Here is a 24,191-nt window from a genome sequence, read left to right as displayed (position 1 = left end):
ATTTTCTTCTGCTCTGAGATATTAACATGATGCATACATATCTCATTCTTACTATAAGTCTCATATGTAGTTATATTACTGCCAGAACTAAAACCCAGAAACTGTGAAAAATTCTTTACTGCATAACTATCAGAGCTCCCTGAGAAAAGCCTCTAAAAATACAGCTCTAATGAGGAGTTGTCTGGAGTTAAGTGCACTCAGCCTGAAAAAAGCCAACCAATGGCACTGTAATTATATAATCAGGTCTTTAAAGCTGGCAGTAGTAGGTCTTAATTATTCTAGAAAATGTGTAAAGTTTCTACGTGAGGTTAGTAATTTAAGTATCTCTCTTCCGCTATAGTGTGGCTTCTTGATGCTGAACTATTTCAAGAGATGCCATGTTGCATTTTGTTTCAAGAAATACAAGCTTTAAAAAAAAACAAACAAAAGTCTGTATTATTTGAAGGGAGTCTTACGCCTGAGAATGGTTACTAGTTGAGTTATCAAGAGGAAATATTTCTTTATACAACAACTCTTTCAAATGAAAAGTTTGATGGACTGAGACAAATTGTCCTTTATGATTATTTATACTATACCTTCATTAGAATAGGTTTTCGGTGGGTCCATACAAAAAGACAGTTTTGTTTGTGAATTGTCCTTCAATACAGCTCAGTTAGTAACTACTGTTATTAGACTTATTTTGAAAAAGACCTTTCTAAATTAAAAATTTAATCGTTTGTAATAATTCCAAAACAGAACAGTGGGATGTTCTTTCCCCCACATGTAATGTTTTGGAATTAGAATAATAAAAAAGAAATTTAACAAAATCAAGTTTCCTTAGAAGTAAAGGTCTGTTAGTCCCAGGGATCAGTGAAAAGGAAGTCTCTTCTAATCTTTTTTCCCTTCCATTTTTCACTTCCCCAGGCAGAAGCCACATACATGAGTGACCTGTGTGTCTAAAATTCCGGAGTTAAGATGTCTTCTGACAGTTACTGTAGTTACAATTCATTAGTTGCCTGGCAGTACCAGGAATCAACGGTAAAATCTTGGCCCTGTTGAAATGATTGGGAGTTTTGTCATTGATTTCAATGGAGCTAGGATTTCATCCTGCATATTTGGTTAACTTTATTTTTCTCCAACCACTAGGATTGGCTCCATGTCTAGAGTTTGGGGCTTTAATTTAACTTTCTGAGACCAAAGACATTTTGTCAGCCGTATGGTCAAAGGTCCATCATTGTAGCAAAACTAAAAACAGTGGTAATATAAAAAGTGCCTGATGTTGATAACAAAGAGCTTTGCACATGCTGGACCAGGTTCTCCATTATGATCCAAACCCTTCATGTTGCTCAGGTGGTGCAAAGGGATCAGGTTTGGCTGTAATTGGACAGCAGAAAGTTTCCCTGGTATTCATAATGATACTGCTCTGTTCCTGCAAGTTACATCTTATAACTTTATGTGAAAACAAAAATGGATTGTTGCGTTGCAATAGCTCAGTGACAATGATTTTATGCTATAAATAAATGCGAAGAACTTTGTAGCAATTAGAGCAGGGGACTGAGGGTTAATAATCTTGCTTTGTTTTTGTGCCTTGGTCATTCCTATGTCCTTGACCTAGCTACCTGGGGCCTGATTCAACTCCTGTTCACCTCAGTGAAAATTAATATGATCCTCCTCTTAACCCTTCATTTCTCTATCTATAAAGTGACACAGTATGTACCTTACAGGGTAATGTGAGTCTCCATTAATATTTTTAAGTGCTTTGAGGACCCTTGGTGACTACTTGTATAGTTCTAGCAACTTGTATAGTTCTAGCTTCTTCTGATCTTCAATTTTATATATTTTGCTTCCTTTTCTGTCCCTACTTCCCTTACCCAAAATAAGCAAACAGAAAATAACAAACCTGTAACCCCTTTATCTGTTCTCCAGCCACCAGTACATCAAAGCAATCAGCTGTGCACAGATCCTGCCGACTACGCCACTGTAACAATGCTGGTTCTGACGAGACCCAACTGAGAGTGCCAGTTCAGGACAAATTGCTTAAAACAGGGCTGTTACAGCCAAAGGCTGGGGTTTTTCCAAACCAAAGGCAAACCAAACTACCCAGACAAAGAGGACTTTGGTCTCAACCCACTGGCTAACCACAAGTCACACAAGCAATTCCCTTAAACACTCCAGTTTCCTAGTATCACCATCAGTGCCACTCCTTATGAGGACAAATGGTTATGAAAACCAATACTCCAGTAAAAGAAAAAGGGTTCTCTCAATCCCAAAGGACCAAGCCCCAGACCCAAGTCAATATACAAATCAGATCTTACCCACAAATCATGCTGTTGCCAGTCCTTTAGAATCTAAAATCTAAAGGTTTATTCATAAAAGGAAAAAGATATAGAGGAGAGATACAGTAATGTCAAAGTCTTGGTTCAGGCTTGTAGAAGAGAGAGAATAAACTGCAGGTTCAAATCAAGTCTCTGGAGTACATCCACAGCTGGGATGGGTCATTCGGTCCTTTGTGTCGAGCTTCCATTTGTAGCAAAGTCCCTCCAGAGGTAAGAAGCAGGATTGAAGACCAGATGGAGATGAGGCATCAGGCTTTTATAGTCTTTTCCAGGTATAAGAACACCTCTTTGATCTTACTGTGGAAAATTACAGCAAAATGGAGTCTGGAGTCACATGGGCAAGTCCCTGCATACTTTGCTGAGTTACAGAGGTGTAGTCATGCTAGAATCCACAGAACCGGGTCGGTTAAGCTTTGGGTCAGAACCCCACGCTATCCAAATTTGAATTTTGGAATTGAGAGCTTGGTTGGTTAAACTGCAGTTGCAATAGGTGAGCAAAGAGCATATGAAGGCCATGGTGAAAAAGCCTTGGAAGATTTGTGTTCAGAAAAGAGGATAATCTTTAGAAAGAAAGCTACAAATCAAGATCTGTTAATGGCCAGTGATCAGGGGGCAAGAGCGCAGCCCTTACCTGAGGCTATAGAAGATGCAGAAAAATTAGAGTGCAGAAGGCAACGAATAAACTGCAACTTGAGCATGAAAGGAATCTAGCAGATCTTTGATTGCTGGAAAAGCAAAAAATAACTGAATTAGAAAGAGAAGCTGCTGAGAGAGACTGGATCACAGTCTCTTGGGAGCTGCCACCCGATGTGCAAAGACTACCTCTGTTCCTGCCTTCCCTGCCAGCTTGGAACCCCAGCACCCTGTCTTGCTGAATCAGACACTCCCGTCTGCTCCAACACAGATCCAGGGTTGGAGTTACTTGCCCCAAAGCTGCAGGTTTACCTTAAAGCAGCTAACAGAAATGTTCCTGTCTTTAACACTCAGGTGCCCAACTCCCAATGAGGTCTAAACCCAAATAAATCCATTTTACCCTGTATAAACCTTATACAGGGTAAACTCAAATTGTGCGCCCTCTATAACACTGACAGAGAGCTATGCACAGTTGTTTGCCTCCCCCAGGTATTAATACATACTCTGAATTAATTAATAAGTAAAAAGTGATTTTATTAAATACAGAAAGTAGGATTTAAGTAGTTCCAAATAGTAACAGACAGAACAAAGTAAGTCACCAAGCAAAATAAAATAAAATGTGCAAATCTATGTCTAATCAAACTGAATACAGATAATCTCACCCTCAGAAATGCTTCAGTAAGTTTTTTCCTCAGACTGGACCTCTTCCAGGCCTGGGCACAATTCTTTCCCCTGTACAGCTCTTGTTCCAGTTCAGGTGGTAGCTAGGGGATTCTTCATGATGGCACCTCTCCACTCTTTGTTCTGTTCCACCCCTTTATATATCTTTTGCATAAGGCGAGAATCCTTTGTCCCTCTCTGGGTTTCTACTGCCTCCTTCTCAATGGAAAGACACCAGGTTAAAGATGGATTCCAGTTCAGATGACATGATCACGTCACTGCAAAACTTCATTGCCCACTTGTCAGCACACATGTATACAGGAAGACTTACAGGTAAAACACACCCATCTGCAGACAATTGTCCTGGTTAATGGGAGTCATCAAGATTCCAGACCACCATTAATGGCCCACACTTTGCATAATTATAATAGGCCCTCAGAGTTATATTTCATATTTCTAGTTTCAGATACAAGAGTGGTACATTTATACAAATGATCACACTCAATAGATTATAAGCTTTGTAATGATACCTTACAAGAGACCTTTTGTATGAAGCATATTCCAGTTACATTATATTCACTGATTAGCATATTTTATAAAACCATATAGACTGCAACTGTCACAATTGGTGTTTCTGATGGACACATTTATAACAATGTATTATGTCCCCTGCTCCTCTAATGAAAAGCCAGGTGCTATGGAGCACTGAAAGTGCAGGAAGTGAATAGACTCAAAGAACAGTAATGAAAATATTAGCTTTATGAAAGAGGGGTTACATTTTGAGGCTGCCTTCAATAATTACACAAGATAGAGCTCATTAACCAATTGTTACAAATAACATAAAACCACTGTAACAGAACTGATGCACTTCAGGAGTACATTTGTATTGGATCCATGCACTCTTCATGTGTTTGCAGACATTTTACTTTCTACCTCATAGGGCACTCTAGGTGAGCAATTCACTATAACCTTGCACCTGATTATGTCTTACAAATCACTATACCATACTATAAATCAAGATTATACTGAAAACCTGCAATTTAATAGGATCTTTTTCAGTAATCATAACTTTTTTTAAACATTCCCAGTAAGTAGCAAAGTCTAGTACAAACAATAGCAACAGTGTCCCTAGGCAGTTAAGCTAATACAGTTGAAAAGATTCTTCTCCTGCTAGCCAGAAGTGTAATCTTGTTATAAGTAACTAGTATCACCTGTGCAGTATTAATGTAATTCAAATAAGATGATGACGTGATGTGCATAGATAGGTCTAATATCCCTCAGATGTTTATTTTTACTGCTAGCTTTTACATAGTGAATACTCAAGGTTCTTGTAATTTCACTGGTGCGTGCCAACTTTGTGGCAAAAGAGCAAATTCTGTGCAACTCCAGAATCAGCTCTTTGATGCAGAATTCCAAATAACCAGAAAGAGAGGGAGAGAGAGAGTGTGTGTCTTAAACCAACAATTAACTGAAGTCATATTTCACTTGTGGAATATCAGCCAAAAATGGAAATATTCACAGGTTTTATTTTAAGGGTCTAATTAGGAATATTAAGAAGAGCCACTTAAGGCTTATGAAAAAAACAAACATCTATCAGATTTGTTGAATGGTAGAGAGGCAGACAGAATAATTTTATAAGAATTTCTTTTTAAATCCATTTCTTCTCTTCTTCCTCTCGTAAGAATATTTTTCTTTTTGTTTCTATTGTCTTTCCCATTCCTACTCTTCCCTTGTGACCCTTCTTTTGTATGTAAAATGCATATTAACAATTATTAATGAAAATCAAATGGATGTCTCCAAAAAGTGCAAAAGAAGTAGGAGAGGGGAAAGGAGAATGCACTGCTGCCACCCAGTACATGACAGGATCGGCTGTGGCAGCAAAAAACATAGTGACAGAAGTTCTTATTGAATTACAGTAGTACCCTGAGGTAATCAGCATTGGGGTCCCACTGTGGTAGGTGCTATACAAACATTATTGATGAAATGATAACTATTTAACGGAGGTATCCGCAATAATATGTATTAAATTTATACATTACATTTAAACTCCACAACAAAACTCAGTTAGCTGTGCTGAGATTTGGGGGTATATACCCAATTATTGAAAAAAAGCTAAACCCATAGAAGGCAATAATACCTGAACTTTTCCTTTACTTACTGTTCTACTTTTCCAGGAGTTTCAGAATCCAATATTGAATTCAATTTCTCCATCCTTTCAAAAATGAATAGTAGATTTTTCATATGAGTTTGAAAAAAAGACTTTTCCCCATATTAGCCAGTTACCAAGGACTTTTGAAATGTTTCCCTCCTTTTCATTAGTCATTATTACTCTTTTTTCATGGTGCTGCTATGAAGTCAAAGCTGAATTTAACATTCATTTTGAGATCAGTCTTAAAAATATAGGATTTATGATTAATTGTATGATAAAACAGAAAGAGCTGGGTGATGCACTTATCTCTCATCCAAGCATGAGTATCTGAAAGGCGAGCAAACACTACCAAAAAATGAGTTGTAATTAGCCTTGATTTATTCTTCTCCCCATCCTAAGCAGCCCCTTTGAAACCAAAGGTGCTGCATGGGTGTAAGGCCCCTATTTCGGTATCACTTATACACATGCTTAACATTACGCTCAAGAGTAGTCCCCGTGAAGTCATATCTTCAGAATATTTGTTAGCAGAGTGTCAGTGTGAAGGGAATGGCACTAGTCATGTGCATAAAGTAACATGTGCATAAATCTTCGCAGGATGAGGCCTAACTGATAGAATAATTTGCCTTTCAAACAGTGACTGGTATATTGAACTGCTTTTGTATATATATTTCCAGTTAAAGTTTGCTTGAGTGAGTCTCCTGAAAACAGTTTCCCATAACAATGAAAATTACTGTCACCTACTGAAAATAATACTGTAGCTCTTCGAAACACTATGGCCTAATGGATAGAGTGCAGGACTGTGACTCAGACCTGGGTTCTATTTCTGCCAGTGCCATTGGCCTGCAGGGTGACTTTGGGCAACTTTCATCACCTCTGTGCCTCGGTTTCCCTGTCTGTAAAATGGGGATAATGCTGCTTTCCTGCTTTGAGATCCACTGCTAAGTATTTAGTCATTTTGTGCTATGAATGTTATAAAAATTTCCTGGTTTAAAGGCATACAACCAAAGTCTTTTCTTCTGTTTCAGGCCCATTATATCCGAACGAAACGAGTTGCTCATTCAGTTCTTGTCTGATTTAAGTTTAACTGCTGATGGCTTTATTGGTCACTATAAATTCAGAGCCAAAAAGTTACCCACAACCACAGCTCCAGCTACGACCACTCCCCCTGCAACAGCAAGTAAGTTGTACTGGTTTTATTTTATATTGAAGAAGAATTCACTCCAGGAAAAGGAAAGATGAAGGGAAACTGTAGTAAAAAACGTGTGAAAAAGCAGAACTTGGTTTTGTGGTTTGTTTGTATTAAAAATGTTGAGGGGAGTGGATGAAAATTAATGTACCCAGGGGAGTCACTAGAATCCATTTAACATCATTAAAGAAAACTCCTCCAGTCTAGAGTTTCCTGTGCCTGTAACTGTCACAGGTGAGAAAAATGTTAGCTCAGAAAGTCTGAAGTAGCATTTCCTACATTTGCTCATTTTTCTGGCAGTTAGCTAATAAGTAACTTTCACCATGGCACTCACATAGTGCAATGTAGGACTGATTTCTTGTTTATGCTAAATAAAATTCTGGTTACTCTTCTGAAAATTGTTTCGGTTTAGACTTCTGAGGAAACCATGAAATCGTTTCAGGATGAGTTTGTATGTAAAAATTGACCGTACTTGTCTCTGTTTGTCCAGTTGGTGAGATCTAACAAATGGTGCAGACGCCAGCTGAATTCTCATTACACCCTACTGGGAACATCACAGCAATGTTTTATCTTTTGGGTTAGGTGTGTGCAAAAGATTGTGGCGGTGTTTTGTAAAAGAAATATGCAATACTAAAAAATGAGAGCATCCCTTTTATACTTGCCTAAATATAGACCAGGGGTCAGCAACCTTTCAGAAGTGGTGTGCCAAGTCTTCATTTATTCACTCTTATTTAAGGTTTTGCGTGCTGGTAATACATTGTAATGCTTTTAGAAGGTCTCTCTCTATAAGTCTATAAACTATTGTTGTATGTAAAGTAAACAAGTTTTTAAAAATGTTTAAGAAGCTTCATTTAAAATTAAATTAAAATGCAGATCTTAGCAGTTTAGTTCAGTGGTTCTTAACCTGGGGTGCACGCACCCCCTGGGGCAGGACCGGTGCAAGGATATTTTGCTCCCTAGGCGAAACTTCCACCTTGCCCCCCTCACCCCACCTCCAACATCAGTTCATTGAGGGGCAAATCCCAACGAGCCTTTATAGACCCCAGGGGCCAGCCATGCCCGGGGGCTGCTCCCCAGACCAGGTTCCCCCCTCCCCGCCCCCGAGATCCCCTGGAGGGTGCACAGCCCCACTGTGAGCCCTACCCACCCCACCCAGGTAGCCCCTGCTCTGAGTCCACTCACTGGCTTTGCTGGGCTTGGGCCACTGCAGCAGCTCGGCAGGGAGGAGCCACCTTCCGGAGGCATCAGAGAGCCAGAGCGTCCCACTTACGGGAGCAGCGAGCCCCAGCCATGGAGGAGCTGGCATGGTGCGGGGGGCAGCAGCCTTGCAAAGGCGGCAGCAGCACCACTAGTGGGGAGCAGCTGCACCCCCCCACCCCTCCTCTCCAGACTGCAGCCCGGTGCCCCTGCAGGCTTCAGTGGATGCATGTGGGCACCAGCCCCCATGCGTCCCCCAGCTCCCCCTCGCCTAGGGTTACCATATTTCAACAATCAAAAAGGAGCAGAGAGCCCTGCCCTAGCCCCGCCCCCATCCACTCCCTCCCACTTCCCACCCCAATTGCCCTGGTCAGAACCCCCAACCCCCTGCTCCTTGTCCCCTGACTGCCCCCTTCTGGAACCCCTGCCCTGCAGAACCCCACCCCCTACCTAAGCCTCCCTGCTCCTTGTCCCGGCTGCCCTCTCCTGAGACCCCCACACAGCCTAACTGCCCCCTTAGGATCTTACCTCCTACCTGTCCTGACTGCCCAACCCTTATCCACATCCCCGCCCCCTGACAGATCCCCGGGACTCCCACACCCCATCCAACCACTCCCCGCCCACTGACAGGACCCCCAGAACTCCCAACCCATCCAACCCTCCCCCTGCTCCCTGACTGCCCCTGGGACTCCCCTTACCAGGCCCATGCCAGTCAGATGCTGGCTCCACGTGGAGGCAAAACTCCACGTGGAGTGCTGAGGCAGCGGGAGGGGGGAGCTGCGAGAGGGGCAATGGCAGCTCACACGTCTGGGAGCCGCAGAACCCAAGTGCGGTGAGGTGGGAGCCGGGGGGCGTGCCTGCCTGGGCTGCATCCCGGTGCCCCCACCAGGGGGGCTCCTGCAACGGATGCATGCGGGCGGCTGAGTGAACGGAACCCCAGGCCGGCAGAGGCTGAGTGGGGCCAGGGGCCAGGACCCCAGACCAGTGGAAGGCGTGCCCCTGGTTCCCCCCTCACCGCGCTCAAGCTCTGCAGCTCTTGGGAGTGTGAGCCGCCGCCGCCGCCACTCCTCCCACAGCAGGCTCAGGGCCCTGCGCCCCAGTGGCTCACAGTCCCGGGAGCTGCAGAACCCGGACACGGTGAGGGGGGAGCCGGGGGCATGCCTGCCGCCGGTCTGGGGTCCCGGCCACTGGTCCCACTCAGCCTCTGCCGGCCTGGGGTTCCGTTCACTCAGCCGGCCAAACGCTGAGCAGGGCCAGCAGCCGGGACCCCGGCTGGCAGCTGCATGCCAGGCAAAATTGGCTTACATGCCAAAGATGGCACACGTGCCGTAGGTTGACGACCCCTGATATAGACAGGGAGTTTAAGATCAGTGGGAAGTTTCCCATATGCTTCGCCAAAATCACCTCATTGCTGGGATTCTGAAGGGCTTAATGCTTGCAATCTTCATATCCTGAATTTGAGAGATTAAATATATAACAGCAGCATTCGCACAAATTATTTATGATGTTTTTTACAGTACATAGGTTGATTTGTACTTAAAACAGATCAAATTGTCATGATAAGAAAGACTTCAGAAGGGTTGTCAGAGATGTGATGCTGAAAATATATAATGAAAAGCTGTTAAATAGTCTTTGGGAGAAAAACATTTTAAAAATCAAAATAATGAACTATAAAAGATAATTTTGATATGACAGTGGAGGAAACCCTAGTAATAACTAATGGAGTTCTTCCTCAACATAAAGTTCTCTATTTTAAGTTGTTACTTCCCATATTTGCCAGTCCCTAAACTTCTCAGCTGTCCAAGATTCAACTGTTTACATCAAGGGGCCCATTCATCTATTTTGGTAACTTTTTTTTTGTAAGCTTTATTAATTTGTTCTAAGCTTTTTAAACCAGTCCTTGTGGCACCATTGATGTTAAAAATAAAACCAGTCCACTAGTGATCTCACCGAGTATGTAGCAGACGCAGAGTTGACCACAAAGGAGAGCTTGTTGGGAAGAGACAAACAGGAAGAACTCTCAATTTGTGATCTTGTCTCCCTGGCTTAGACCTGTATGACCAAAACCAACCATCCACAGTTTAAACTTTTGGTGAATTACTGAATAGCATGTGGAGAAACATTGTGGATATTTTGTTGGCAACAGAAGCCTTAGTAATAACAAGCATTTATTCTCTTGCAAATCAAAATAGTTCATCCTTGCATTAGACTTGTTAAACCATTAGTGACTGCCTAACTTTTAGCAGGCACTTCCATTAACCATCATGTTTAGTTATATACATTTACAGTACCATTGTTATTAGGAAAAATGGCAGAATACTGAAAAACCATGAAGTCTTCAAAGAATTAAAAGTAGGTCAGTGACTATCAATTAAATGTTTCACATAATGCTTCATTATGAGATTTTTTTTTAAATTTCACTGTATAGGTCAAATCATGTTGCTTACAGTATAGCTACAGATAAAATTGATACCAATTAAAGGTTTAAATAACTACATCCAGACCCTCTCCAGTTCATGCTTTCCTAAATTGCAATATTTCTCATCCACACAAGCATCTTCCCACTTCTCATACGCTGTAGTGAGGTCTCGCATCAACCAGATTTTATTATTTTTACAAAATATACAGTACTACTCAACATTAACAAGTCACCGGGACCAGATGGCATTCACCCAAGAGTTCTGAAAGAACTCAAATGTGAAGTTGCGGAACTATTAACTAACGTTTGTAACCTGTCCTTTAAATCGGCTTCGGTACCCAATGACTGGAAGTTAGCTAATGTAACGCCAATATTTAAAAAGGGCTCTAGAGGTGATCCCAGCAATTACAGACCGGTATGTCTAACGTCGGTACCAGGCAAATTAGTCTAAACAATAGTAAAGAATAAAATTGTCAGACACATAGAAAAACAAACGGTTGAGCAATAGTCAACATGGTTTCTGTAAAGGGAAATTGTGTCTTACTAATCTATTAGAGTTCTTTGAAGGGGTCAAACATGTGGACAAGGGGGATCCAGTGGACATAGTGTACTTAGATTTCCAGAAAGCCTTTGACAAGGTCCCTCACCGAAGGCTCTTACGTAAATTAAGGTGTCATGGGATAAAAGGGAAGGTCCTTTCATGGATTGAGAACTGGTTAAAAGACAGGGAACAAAGGGTAGGAATTAATGGTAAATTCTCAGAATGGAGAGGGGTAACTAGTGGTGTTCCCCAGGGGTCAGTCCTAGGACCAATCCTATTCAATTTATTCATAAATCATCTGGAGAAAGGGGTAAATAGTGAGGTGGCAAAGTTTGCAGATGATATTAAACTACTCAAGATAGTTAAGACCAAAGCAGATTGTGAAGAACTTCAAAAAGATCTCACAAAACTAAGTGATTGGGCAACAAAATGGCAAATGAAATTTAATGTGGATAAATGTAAAGTAATGCACATTGGAAAAAAATAACCCCAACTATACATACAATATGATGGGGGCTAATTTAGCTACAACGAGTCAGGAAAAAGATCTTGGAGTCATAGTGGATAGTTCTTTGAAGATGTCCACGCAGTGCACAGAGATGGTCAAAAAAGCGAACAGGATGTTAGGAATCATTAAAAAGGGGATAGAGAATAAGACAGAGAATATCTTATCGCCCTTATATAAATCCATGGTACGCCCACATCTCGAATACTGTGTACAGATGTGGTCTCCTCACCTCAAAAAAGATATTCTAACACTGGAAAAGGTTCAGAAAAGGGCAACTAAAATGATTAGGAGTTTGGAGAGGGTCCCATATGAGGAAAGATTAAAGAGGCTAGGACTCTTCAGCTTGGAAAAGAGGAGACTAAGGGGGGATATGATAGAGGTATATAAAATCATGAGTGATGTAGAGAAAGTGGATAAGGAAAAGTTATTTACTTATTCCCAGAATACAAGAACTAGGGTCACCAAATGAAATTAATAGGTAGCAGGTTTAAAACAAATAAAAGGACGTTCTTCTTCACACAGCGCACAGTCAACTTGTGGAACTCCTTACCTGAGGAGGTTGTGAAGGCTGGGACTATAACAGTGTTTAAAAGAGAACTGGATAAATTCATGGCGGCTAAGTCCATAAATGGCTATTAGCCAAGAAGGGTAAAGAATGGCGTCCCTAGCCTCTGTTCATCAGAGGATGGAGATGGATGGCAGGAGAGAGATCACTTGATCATTGCCTGTTAGCTTCAGTCCCTCTGGGGCACCAGGCATTGGCCACTATCGATAGACAGATACTGGGCTAGATGGACCTTTGGTCTGACCCGGTATGGCCGTTCTACATATACTCACTCACTAGTATACCCTGAAGTATCATGAATGCACACTAAATCATAGTTGACAAAATATTTTGTGATGCATTCACCCAGTCATTAATAAGCATTTCATGCATACTCTCTAAATAGACAAAAGGAACAAAGAGGGAGAAAGGAAGTACTGTTTTACAGATGGGTAACTGAGGCACAGAAGGATTAAGTGACTTCTCCAAGGTCGCACAGGATATCGGCAGAGCTAGGAAATTGAACCCAGATCACCTGAGTCGCAGTGCAGTACTTTAACTGCAAGATTATCTTTTCTGTCTGAAGTAGAGGGCTGGCGCAACCCATTAGGCGACCTAGATGGTCACCTAGGGCGCTAACATTTGGGGGGTGGTGACCGCCCCAGTCGTCAGCAGTATTTCGGGGGCGGGACCATCTACCACCTCTGTCGGGGGCGCCATTTCAGGGGCGGGACCTTCCGCTGCCTAGCGTGCCAAAAAAGCTGGCGGCGCTCCTGCTGAAGTATACTGTTAAGACAGCATGGCAGTGGGTAAGAAGACAAGGAGATATTTTGAATGCACGTTTCAGATCACATTATATTGTCAAATATAAATGTTATTGCAAACTGTTACTATAAATAAAAAAAGAAAAAGTTGCATTAAAAGAACATGAACAGTGATGAGTTGTAAACCCACAAAATTAAGACTATTTAGCAATAAAGCTGCCATTTTTAATGCCATCTTGGCATCCCTATTTACTCCAACACACACCCATCACTTAACATTTATACTTGAATGCATAGACACAACAGAGATTAATTAAGGCGGCACTTGCATATTTTATGACTTTGCCACCAAATATTTCCTAAAAAATGGATGCCTTATAGACAGGTTTTAGTTGTACCCCTGACAATTTATTGTGTGCGGTTATGTAACCTCACAAACCAAGTGAGCAGCTGAAATCTCTACATTTATAGTATGCATTCTGGATTGTACAAGGCGTTTTCAATTCTGTTCAGTTAATATGGCCATTAAAACAGATACGTGAAGACAACATGTATATAATAAAAAAGGTCCAATAAAGATTGGGTGAGGAAGTTGAAAGAAGATGACTATTGAAATCATCTTGAGGCATTTCATCCCTTAGAATCCCAAATCTAGTTTTGCAGATTGAAAACGCCAGGAAGAATCTTGAAAATATTATTTAGAATGTTTAAATACACTCAATATCAATTTTACTCATTTACTTTTTTGTCCTATGAAAAAAAGCTTTGAAACCTACAGTTGCCCTCTGCCAGCAAAAATGTAGAAGGAATGGGACTCTTGAGAGCAATTACTGTTCAAGTAACTTTGGTAAGAACAACAAAGTTTATTTCTTTATAATTAGTGACTTGGGGCTATGTGTTTAGTCTCTGAGGAATTACAGAGAATGTGGTTGTAAATTTCCATTAGTAGGCAAAGAAATGTTTTCATATCATCATACTCTCTCTCCCTTACGTATCTATGACTCAGTACATTCCTGGAGATGTTTTTAAGTAAAGACAGTGAACGTGTATCAGAAACAAACATACTTTCTCAGTCTAAACACAAATGACTACACAGAAGGTGAACTGTTGCTATATGAAAGTGTCGATTCAGGTACTGTGTTGGCATGCTGTCCTGCTGGAACAGCCTGTATATCTTTAATTCACGATATGTTTTCTGTACGTACTTGCATTACTCGCTATTCCATAATTCAGTTTGTAGATAGGTTATTAAAAAAAATATTTTGACTAAGGCGAAATATGGAGAAGCTGTGAAAGTTTATGAGCCATACTTTTCTTATTCAGATATAAATCACTGGTGATTACCATATATACTCATTCATAAGCCGAATTTTTTTAGTAAAAAAGGGAAACACCAAAGAAGGGTGTCGGCTTATGAACAGGTATAGAGAGGGAGAGGTGGGACACACCCCCTCCCCCCAACAGAGGGAGCAAGGAGAGGCAGCACAGCTAGCAGAGACAGAAAGGAAGAGGCAAGGCCAGAGTCTCTCCACTTCTGGCCACGCTGCTCTCCCCCCAGCCTCCGAAGCAACTGCAGCCATGCCGCTCGGCCCCGCCCCCCAGAGCAGGCTGTGGCCACACCACCCAGCCCGCTCCGGAGCACGCTGTGGCTTTGCCACCCGGCCCAGCCCACTGAAACATGCTGTAGCCGCGCCACCTGGTCTGGCCCGCCAGAGCAGGCTGTGGCCATGCTGCCCAGCCTGCCAGAGCAGCTCTAGCCAGGTCAGAGACATCCTCCCCTGGCCCTCCTCAGATAAGGTGGGAAGGGATGGGATGAGGAGAGTGTGGGGGTCCCAGGCTAGGGATGGGATCATGTGGGGGGTGGTCACAGGGGTTACTCCCCTGACTCCTAGCTTCTTCTCCCCCCAAAAAATTTCCCCACCAGTTGCTGTCCTGGTCTGTCACAGTAAGCAGCTGGGGTACCGGGACACTTTGTTTACTTAGATTTACCTCTGTGCCTGTGGACGCTAGGAGTAAACAAACCATCTCGGCCCACCTGCAGCTTATCCTGATGGCCCAGGAGCCAAAGTTTGCTGACACCTGAATTATAGGGGCGGCTTATGAATGAGCTATAAAAATTTTTCCATTTTTACTTATCCATCTTGGGGGGCAGTCGTCTTATAAACAATCCAGCTTATGATCGAGTATATATGGTAAATGGTGTTTTAACGTATTTGCACAGTACGATCAATCAGTGACTTTGTTTAGTTACCTCCCAAGGTGATTCCCCCCATGTTACTGTTGGAAGCCTCTTTTTAAATCTCACTCCCTTCTACTGCTATTGAAACCTCATGTTGTGGCCACCATCCTCTCTGCCAAAGAACGTTGCCCACAGTAGCCTTTCAAACTAATCCAGTGAGCATATTGCTAATCGTCTTTCCTCTAGTACACTAGGTGCAACTTTGTGCCACTTCACCATAGCAAAACAGCCCTAAAGACAGCAGTTTTGAGGGCCCTGGAAAAATCCCCTCACAGGTGGATCCTTAGATAGCATAAGGCCATAACGTAATGTCTTATGCAACTTCTCTTCCTGTCTGCCAACATAGAGAGGTGGCTGCTAGTGCAAATTAGAGAAGCCTTCAGCTCTCTCTAATTTGCCCTCAATGCAGATTGGCTCACGCTCAGAGGGACCTGAAAATGGCCTTAAGCCATGATGTTTGCTCCCTTTATTGAGCCGTGCCAACAACTTGATCACAGCCCATGATCTGGGTCAAGGCTTTTTTGGCCATTGAGTGACACAATGCAAGGCACTTTCCTTCTATACCGTAGGGCAAGTGAACAGCTTTTAATACTTCACCCAGCTTCTGATGCCTTGAAGTTTGTTCCTCTTTAAAGTAAGAGTAAGATTTCTGAAATGTTTGTATATATGATCTAGGGTTTGAATTAATGCAGAAGTTTTACATTTTGCTGGCTTTGACACCCTTGGAAAATAAGAGCAATTTCTTTTTTTATATGTATTGCATACCTGTAATATTTGGTAGCTGATCTTTTAGAAGTATGTTTTCTTAGTCTCCATTAATGTAATATCTATAGTGCTATTGTGATGAGACTTCCACCACATATAACTGCAAGAAGTTCTAAATTAAAACAATACATCATTTCACAAATGTTTGATCTGAACTGTTGGTTACACCAATGTTTAAACTATTCAGTCAGCATGTACTAGATAATTCAGGATCTATTTGAGCTCATTCGAAGGTGAACTGCAAAGGAGAAAAATAGTTGTACCATTTATTGTTCCTTTCATAATTACGGCCTAAAGTTTGCTTCTGCTTGTTTCTTTACATTAGGAATATTAGGTCATGTCTCCTTCTTGCTGAGGGCTCTTCAGAGGATTAGAATACTAGAGTTAGGATAGTGACTTTATGTAGGTTTAAATTTAAGTGGCAGTCTGTGAATTACTAAAGTCAGTGGAGTTCCATAAATATAAAAACAGTATGAGATCAGAGTCAGGCCCTAAAATGCACCATTGCCTTTTGACACTGAAGAAAACTGCAGTTCTGCTTTCAGCCTATTGTCATGTCACTATCCCATTCCATTTCTCCAGTCCTCCAAAGAGCTCTCGAGCAAAAACAGGGATGACAAGACCTGATATTTCTATTGGGTGAGAAAGGGGAAAAATCATCCGAAAGAGTGTACTAAACTTTAGAGGTTGTCTTTATGTAGCTTAAAGAGTAAGTAAAAAGGCACGTTTTTCTTGCTTTGCAGTTCAACTTCTAAAGGAAAGTGTAGGTGTTTTGTGCAGCCTAGCAGCCTCACAATTCAAACAGCAGGTGGGAGGTTCTTACTATAAATATACTATAAACAGGTTTGATTTTCTGTTTCTCAGAGATCCTACATACCCACAAGTTCTGTTGACATCAATGGGATCTGTGGGCGTTCAGCATCTCTGAAAAATCAGGTCAAATATTTTTTATTGGGCATGTGAGCTTAGTGGTGCCTCTTCCTTCTCAAAAAAGAGATATGGGCGATGCAGGAGCCCAGTGTAAGATAATTAAATAATAATGAGTAAGAATTTCCAACTGTTTTAAAAATCAGAAAGAAAAAATAAGAGTTAATAAAGTCTGACCTCCTGTGATACACAGGAAGTCAGACTAGATGATATGGTGGTGGGTCCCTTCTTAAAAAAAATAACTAACATAATAGAGTTTAAGTATCAAAACTTAGAACTGGATTTCCAGATTGTTGGTGTTTTCTGGAAACAGTTCAATTTTTGACAGACCTCAATATGATCACCAAACTTTACCTATAATGCGTGACCCATTCGAGGTGCTGGGCTTTTTGCAATGTTGCAGCTCTCATTTTGGTGGCTGATAATGTATTTCTGTTACCTTCTTACCCTGTAGAAATAAGCAAGAGTTAAAGGGGCATCCATCAAGACTGACAGATCAAAAAATTTAACCTTCTATAAGAATAAACATGATACTGAAAACTAATATATTCTTTCTTCTAGTAATAACAGGAACTGTTATCACAGCGGTCCCGCGGGGCGGTAGCTTACATGCAACAATATCAATCATAAATGTATATAAGGAAGGAAATTTAGCAATCCAGCAAGCAGGCAAGAATATGAGTGCCAAGATCGTTGTTGTTTGTAAGCAGTGCCCTCTCATCAGGAGAGGTAAGTAAACGAGACAAATAACTGATTTAGGTTTCTGTAAAACTTTGCTCACCATGGCTTCCATTTTCATAGCTCTACTAACAATTTTAATTAGTCAGCTAATGTATCAGAATTATTAATTTCAAGAAAAAACTATCTAATGGTATAATGCATTTTTACAGTTGTTTTCAGAATCACTTGATCCAAATGACAGACTTCATAGATAAACATCTACTTAATTGTAAAAACCTCGATATAGACTTTAAATCCGATACATATTGTAGGTGAAACAATTCTTACAGCTTCATTGATTCAGTGGTTCAGTATCATTATATGATTTTAATAAAATCAACAGGAACTTGTTTTGGTGTTCCCAAATAAAGCTTAACTAGATTTAGCTTAACTAGATTTGGTGTTCCCAAATAAAGCTTAACTGGATTTCGGTATTTGGGAGCCTGTTTTCACATGCAGTTATTTAGATAGGGAAAATGCGAACAGGTTAAACCTAAGAGTACTCAATATGACAACCAAGAGCACATTTGAAAGCACGATGACCTCTCCTCCTCCATAGCTGTTCTGTACTGATTTACCTAATACCTCCCTATCTCAACTACAGGCAGTCTAATAGTAACAAACCCACTCGATATCAACTAACATCACTACAGCTGTACCAAACAAAATTCTGTATCAAGTATGTCAACCAAGGCACCAGCCAATAAAATGTAATCAAGTTGGCAAGTGTATCATTATAAGAAATGCTTAGACAAGGTTTCATAGTAACAAGAAATTGAGAACAGACCTCAACCCTGCCTTCGGAGTAAGCTGTAGTAAAAAGCAACAAAGAAACCAAAAATGGAACCAGAACAGGAAATATCAGAATAATTTAACCAGAGTATAAAGCAAAACACTCAGTATGCCACTGGTATTTTCAACAAGTATCCAAAATGGCCAGCACCTAAGAAGAAATCCTAGTCAGAAATTAATTTTTGCTTTTATCTTTTGCTGCCTGGAATCAGGATATCTGGGAGATATAACAAATGTCCTTGATGAAGCAAACTGATTCCCTATAAACAAACACAGTGGTGGATTAGCTACGGGACCATGCCCGGGGGCCCTCACCAACTGGCGGGGCCCCAGAAAAAGTCCGCCATCAGAGGTGGAAGCCCAGAGCTCCAGCCATCAGGCAAGGGAAAGCCCCCATGCCCCAACTCCACTCCGCAGCAGCAACATCCCTGGCACAAGCTGCAGGATAGGGGAAGCCCCCCCAGCAGCCTCCAACCCCGTCAGAAGCTCCTGCATGGGGGAAGCCCAAGCACCCCACACCCGTTCCTGGCAGAAGCTGTGGGGCTGCAGAAGAAGCTCCCATGCCCAACCCCGAAGTGCCGGGCGGGTGGGGAGGGAGAAGCCCCAGTGCCCCAACCCTGGTCCCCCGCAGAAGTGCAGGAGACAGCAGGGGAAGCCCCAGCACGTGGGTCCGCGCTGTGGCCCTGGGACTGGAGGATACTTGTGACAACTGGCTTCTAAAATCATATCTGTCAATGTATATGAGCTTATTAGACACATTTAAACTGGATGAGACACATTCTTCTCTAAGTAAGAATCAAACTAGCTGAGTTAGGACTTAAATTACATAAGGTTGTTTTCAGAGGACAGATTGCCCAACTTGTAGCCAAAACTTACTTTTTAACAGAAAGTGGGGGATGCACCTTGTATGCAATGTATGCAGCACTACCTGTGGAAACAAGAGTGGAACTATTCTTTCCAAGTGATGTTTAGAAAGAGATTTGTCTTACGTCACCTTCCTTTCTGTAGGTCTAAACTACATCATCATGGGTCAGCTGGAAGAAGATGGCAGAGGTAAAGTCCTGCCCAACAACTTTATCATGAGTTTCAAGACTAAGAACCAAAAGATCCTGAACACTTTGAAAAACAAACGATGTTAAAATGTGAATCCTGTACTTGCATTCTGTCATCTCTTTGTGAGGAACAATTTTCATACAGTAAAAAATCAGGAAGATAAAATTGACCATAACCAAAAAGATCTTGTCAGTCTACTGTCCCTTACATATAACCATGTAACTGGCACTGTCAATTACATAAATATATAGAGGAGAATAGATCCCTAATTTTAAACTGCAAGATTGCAGCATAACCATCTGATCTGAAGCATACCAAATTCTGACTCCTTTGAAGCTGTTAATTTATACTTCTCTCAGAACGATTTTTTTAGGAATGAGTTATGTGCTGATATAAAATAAGAATAAGTGCAATATTTATAGTAATTCATTTTAACTTAGCTTTTTCTTCTAAAGTTGTTTTATTATATGGGTTCTTGCATTATTATCTATGCTTAATAAAATATTTTAAAACCTCATGATACATCAAGGAATTATCAAATTCTCCATGTATTTAGTGGGGCATGCTAAAAATAGGAAATCTCTGATCATTTACATGCTTGTGATGCTCTGGGACTGGCATAGCAAGAGTGGCACCACACTTTCATATAGCATTTACATGAAAGTCAATGGGAATTGGATTAGGGCTTTAAAAAATCTGAAACTACTACAATACAATGCTTTTATCTAGTGATGTTTTATCTACATTATTTTATTTTTCAGTATTTCACAAATAAAAGCCAAGTGATATTGTTAGCCTTCACTACATAGGTAAGGGCTAGAAACCAGTCCAGGCCCACTGAACTACACCTGCAAACAGTATGCTTTTGTCTTTCATAGAATGGGAGACCAAGATTCAGAATGACATTCAGCTTAGTACTGGGAATGCAAAGGGTAGTATAGCTGTCCCCATAGGCTGATGTGGAAGAAAGAAGTGCTATGAAGTAAGAGTGATTCATTTTCTGTTAGACAGTATTCCCACATCATCAGCCTTTATACATGAAGGAAAGGAGATGACTGGCAGGGAGATGCTTGTGATATAACGCCAGTTACTGCTGTCAGTTCTGTCCGTTACATCTTGTCTGATCCTTATTCTGAAATAAAAACTCAAGTTAAAGTAGATGGAGGAATGTAGATTTCACTGAAACATAATGGAGGAACTGAACAACAGGTCTGTGGAAGGCAGACAAACTGTTATTTCTGGTTCTACAACTACACAAAGCCTGAACTTTGTCACTGACAAATTGTATGTGGTAATAGAAGCTCAGGCTTCCTTGGGTGCTTAAGAAATTATCATCCTTTACAATAAATACTGTCGAGAGGTCAGTTCATCCCTTGGATCCTCAGATTAAAAAGGTGACTTTAAACATAACCAAATAAAAAGAGAGAATCCTTAAAGAGACACCAATTTGAAAATCATGTTTCTAAAATGTTTCCCTCCCCACCACTGTTTGCATTATGGTAGTGCCTAAAGACGCCAACAGAGATTGACATCCTGTTATACTAGGGATTGTACAGAACAAACACACAATGAACGTAAGAAAGTTCCTGCTCTTTAGAGTTAACACAGAAAAAGGGGGGAGGACATAGAGATGAAATGATTTACCCAGCATTACCTAGCAGTTCAATGATAGAGCCAGCAATAGAACCCTCGTCTCCTGTCTCCCCAGCCATTGCTCTACCACTAAACCAAGCTGCCTCTGCCTCTTTGGTGATCTTAAAGTGACATTTGTTTTCAGACCACATTTATAATGCTCCGGTTTTACACTTAGTTTTCAAATACTGGTTCATGTGTAGACTCTCTATGCATTCTGGTACTTGCATGCCTAAACAGCTTGGTGACATCTTTAAACTCATGCAGTGCTCTGGAAGCCATATGTACTCTCCTCTACTTACAGGATGGGGAGAGAAGAGAACACAACTGTTCTAATCTCTGTGTTAGAGACTATGTAATCAGTGGTGGGTAAACTACAGCCTGAGAGCTGCATCCGGCCCTCCAGACGTTTTCATCTGGCCCTTGTGCTCCTGCCAGAGAACTGGGTTCGGGGCTTGGCCTGCTCCATATGGTTCCTGGAAGCAGTAGCATGTCCCCCCTCTGGCTCCTAGCCAAGGTTCCCTGCCAATGGGAGCTGTGGGGGTGGCACCTGTGGACTGGGCAGCACACAGAGCTGCCTGACTGGCAGCCTCCATGTAGAAGCCGGAGGGGGGACATGCCACTGCTTCTGGGAGCTGCTTGAGGTAAGGGCCCCCCATGGTCTGCACCTGTGCCCCAACCCGCTGCCCCAGCCCTGATCCCCCTCCTGCCCTCCAAACCCCTCAGTCCCAGCCCAGAGCACCTTCCTGCACCCCAACCCCTCATCCCCAGCCCCACCCCAGAGCCTGCACCCCCAGCTGGAGCCCTTATGCCCCCTGCATCCCAACCCCCAATTTTGTGAGCATTCATGGCCCATCATACAATTACCATTCCCAGATGTGGCCCTTGGGCCAAAAAGTCCCCCACCCCCCGATGTAAATATTAGATATTACTTTGTGAATCACTGTTCACCAATGTATACCCCAGCCTCACAACAGCCACTAACACGTGGGTACCTGGCTCACTTCCACAATAGATATTTTGGATGGCATCATCCCTGTACTGGTGGGTTGTTCCCCCCCCCCCCCATCACCAACATAGGCAGTTTTGTTGGTTTGTTTTTTGGGGGGATGCTTTTCTATAATAGCTGGGAGAGTCCAACAGCTTACTACAAATCTCTTCTCTCAACTCATGGCAGAGGGGGCTCCTGACCCAGGTACTAGTCACATCCCCTCATGAATTTCACAGCCTGAACATATCGCCTTATTCCCCAGGGCTTTTCTAGAAACAGCTTCTCTTGTCTTGCTGAGGAAGCCCTATTCTACATATATCCCTCATCCTGTTAAAGGATTTTCTAAATGCTAGTTTGAGATACTTACCTGTATCTCCCCTCACCCTAAAAAAACCCAAAACACCCACCCCAACCCCACTTTCACTGGAGCAAAGTACAACATTTTAAGAAGTAACAGACTGCTCAGGGGACAGTGATTCCAAATATAAATTTAGAAATAGTAAATTTGGCATGCAGGCACTTACATCTAGTCTGTGACAGACCAAATAGGACCAAAAGAAGATAACTAGCAGATACAAACTCTGGGAACCATTTTAGCTAGAAATAGAATGAAAGTAAAAAATCTCTGTTCTTGACCCTTTGCTAGAAATTATATTGGCATGAAGAAAGTGCTTGTTAAAAAGGAGAAGGGAATTTTCATGTACAGAATATAGAGGAGAAATTAGTTTGATCAAGACAAAGATAAATTTCCTATGAGACAAAATGACAACTCACTTGAAAGGAAAGAGATAAAAGAACAACCTGACGAAGTCAGAATACCTCAACAGTCTCATTAGCAGAAACATTTGCTGCTGTCATGCCTTATATAGTATTGCAGTTTGTATGAAGAAATTCCTAAATCCTATAGCCAAATTAGCTCTAATCAAGTTTCTTGCTGTATTATTTTTGTGTCAGTTGAGAGCATTTGTGCTGCAGTTGAGCCATGCAGACAAGTAGATGGAATCATGTGACAAGAAAAAATACCCAAGATTCTAAGTCAAGAGGCTGAAATAGCCACTAAATTAATTTCAGTAGAGAAAATGCTCCTAATGTTGGTAACAGAAACCAAATAATCCATGTAAAAGGTAATGGCAGATCCACTTGACTAAAAGTCCTGTTAATACACCAGGTGAAAAAAATGTTTCCATGTGATCCCATCACTTGCATATCGAAGGTTTACATTCTAATTTCAGAAGCCATAGTATCATCTAGAAGAATGAATTACTAGACTTGCATAGGCTCTTGCCACTGAGCTGGTGAGAGTTATTTTCTCCTCAGAGAGGCACATTTCAGTCAGGTGTTTCCAGGCTTTTTAAATACACGTTGCCTAATGGACCAATAAATGTTTCTTGGATGAAGCCCAGAAAATCTGAAAACCAAGTGTCACATCCATGCCAATACCTTAACTGAAGATCCTTTCATCAACAAATCTGTTCAAGACTATGGCTTGAAAGGAGTCTGTAACATCGACTCCATTCTTGTGGCAGTATGAGAGAAACAGGTGTGATTTAACAGTAGGCTGTCAAGTAAGAAACAATCCATCATAAAAGCTTGAGAGACAGAAATCTGAAGGATATGACCAGACTGAATATGCATCTCCCAGAAAGGTCATTTACTTGTCTCTACTTTACTTGTGCCCAAGAAGAAAGACATGAGGACCACAGCTACCTCCAAGTCCCAAATACAATGAACACACTAAAATGTATGTTGTGACCGAAGTCCCATAGAGAATAAAACTCTGCTTTAGAGGAACCTGAACCACACTTCTAGGTATATTTTATCCCATCTCAAGGCAGGGGGGTGGACTATGTGACTTTATGACATCTCTTTCTGTCAACGTTTTTATGATTATAGACATGAAAATCTGGAACAAAAGAAAACTTTAGATTTTTTTCCCCCAACTCCAAAGAAATGCCTTTGCATAACATAGTTCTATAGTCTGTTGGGCAGGTAGAAAGAGAAAAGGGAATTACTGGCTTACAGACAAATAAAGGGAATGACGTGGAAATATTAATAGATGGGTATCTATACCTTCCAGCCAACTTCCTTAAATTCCTAGGCTAACATATCTTGATGTGGTGTGTAATGCACTGGAAATGATAAGCTCACTCCAAATA

General features: G+C 41.5%; 1 protein-coding gene across 1 annotated transcript in view; it reads left to right on the top strand.

Moving 5' to 3' along the window:
- The window catches only part of PCOLCE2 (procollagen C-endopeptidase enhancer 2), a 41,395-nt gene extending 21,466 nt beyond the window's left edge, over positions 1-19,929 (top strand). Inside the window, 4 exon segments of the mRNA XM_050966013.1 lie at positions 6,783-6,934; positions 13,680-13,763; positions 17,409-17,576; positions 19,368-19,929. Of these exon segments, the coding sequence (XP_050821970.1) occupies positions 6,783-6,934; positions 13,680-13,763; positions 17,409-17,576; positions 19,368-19,498 (535 nt within the window). The 3' untranslated portion in view covers positions 19,499-19,929.
- The last annotated feature ends 4,262 nt before the right edge of the window (positions 19,930-24,191 follow it).

Source organism: Gopherus flavomarginatus, chromosome 8 (genome assembly GCF_025201925.1).
Source record: "Gopherus flavomarginatus isolate rGopFla2 chromosome 8, rGopFla2.mat.asm, whole genome shotgun sequence".
NCBI lineage: Eukaryota > Metazoa > Chordata > Testudines > Testudinidae > Gopherus > Gopherus flavomarginatus.
The sequence above is the reverse complement of the archived record's forward strand: the minus strand, read 5'-3'. Positions and strand labels throughout refer to the sequence as shown.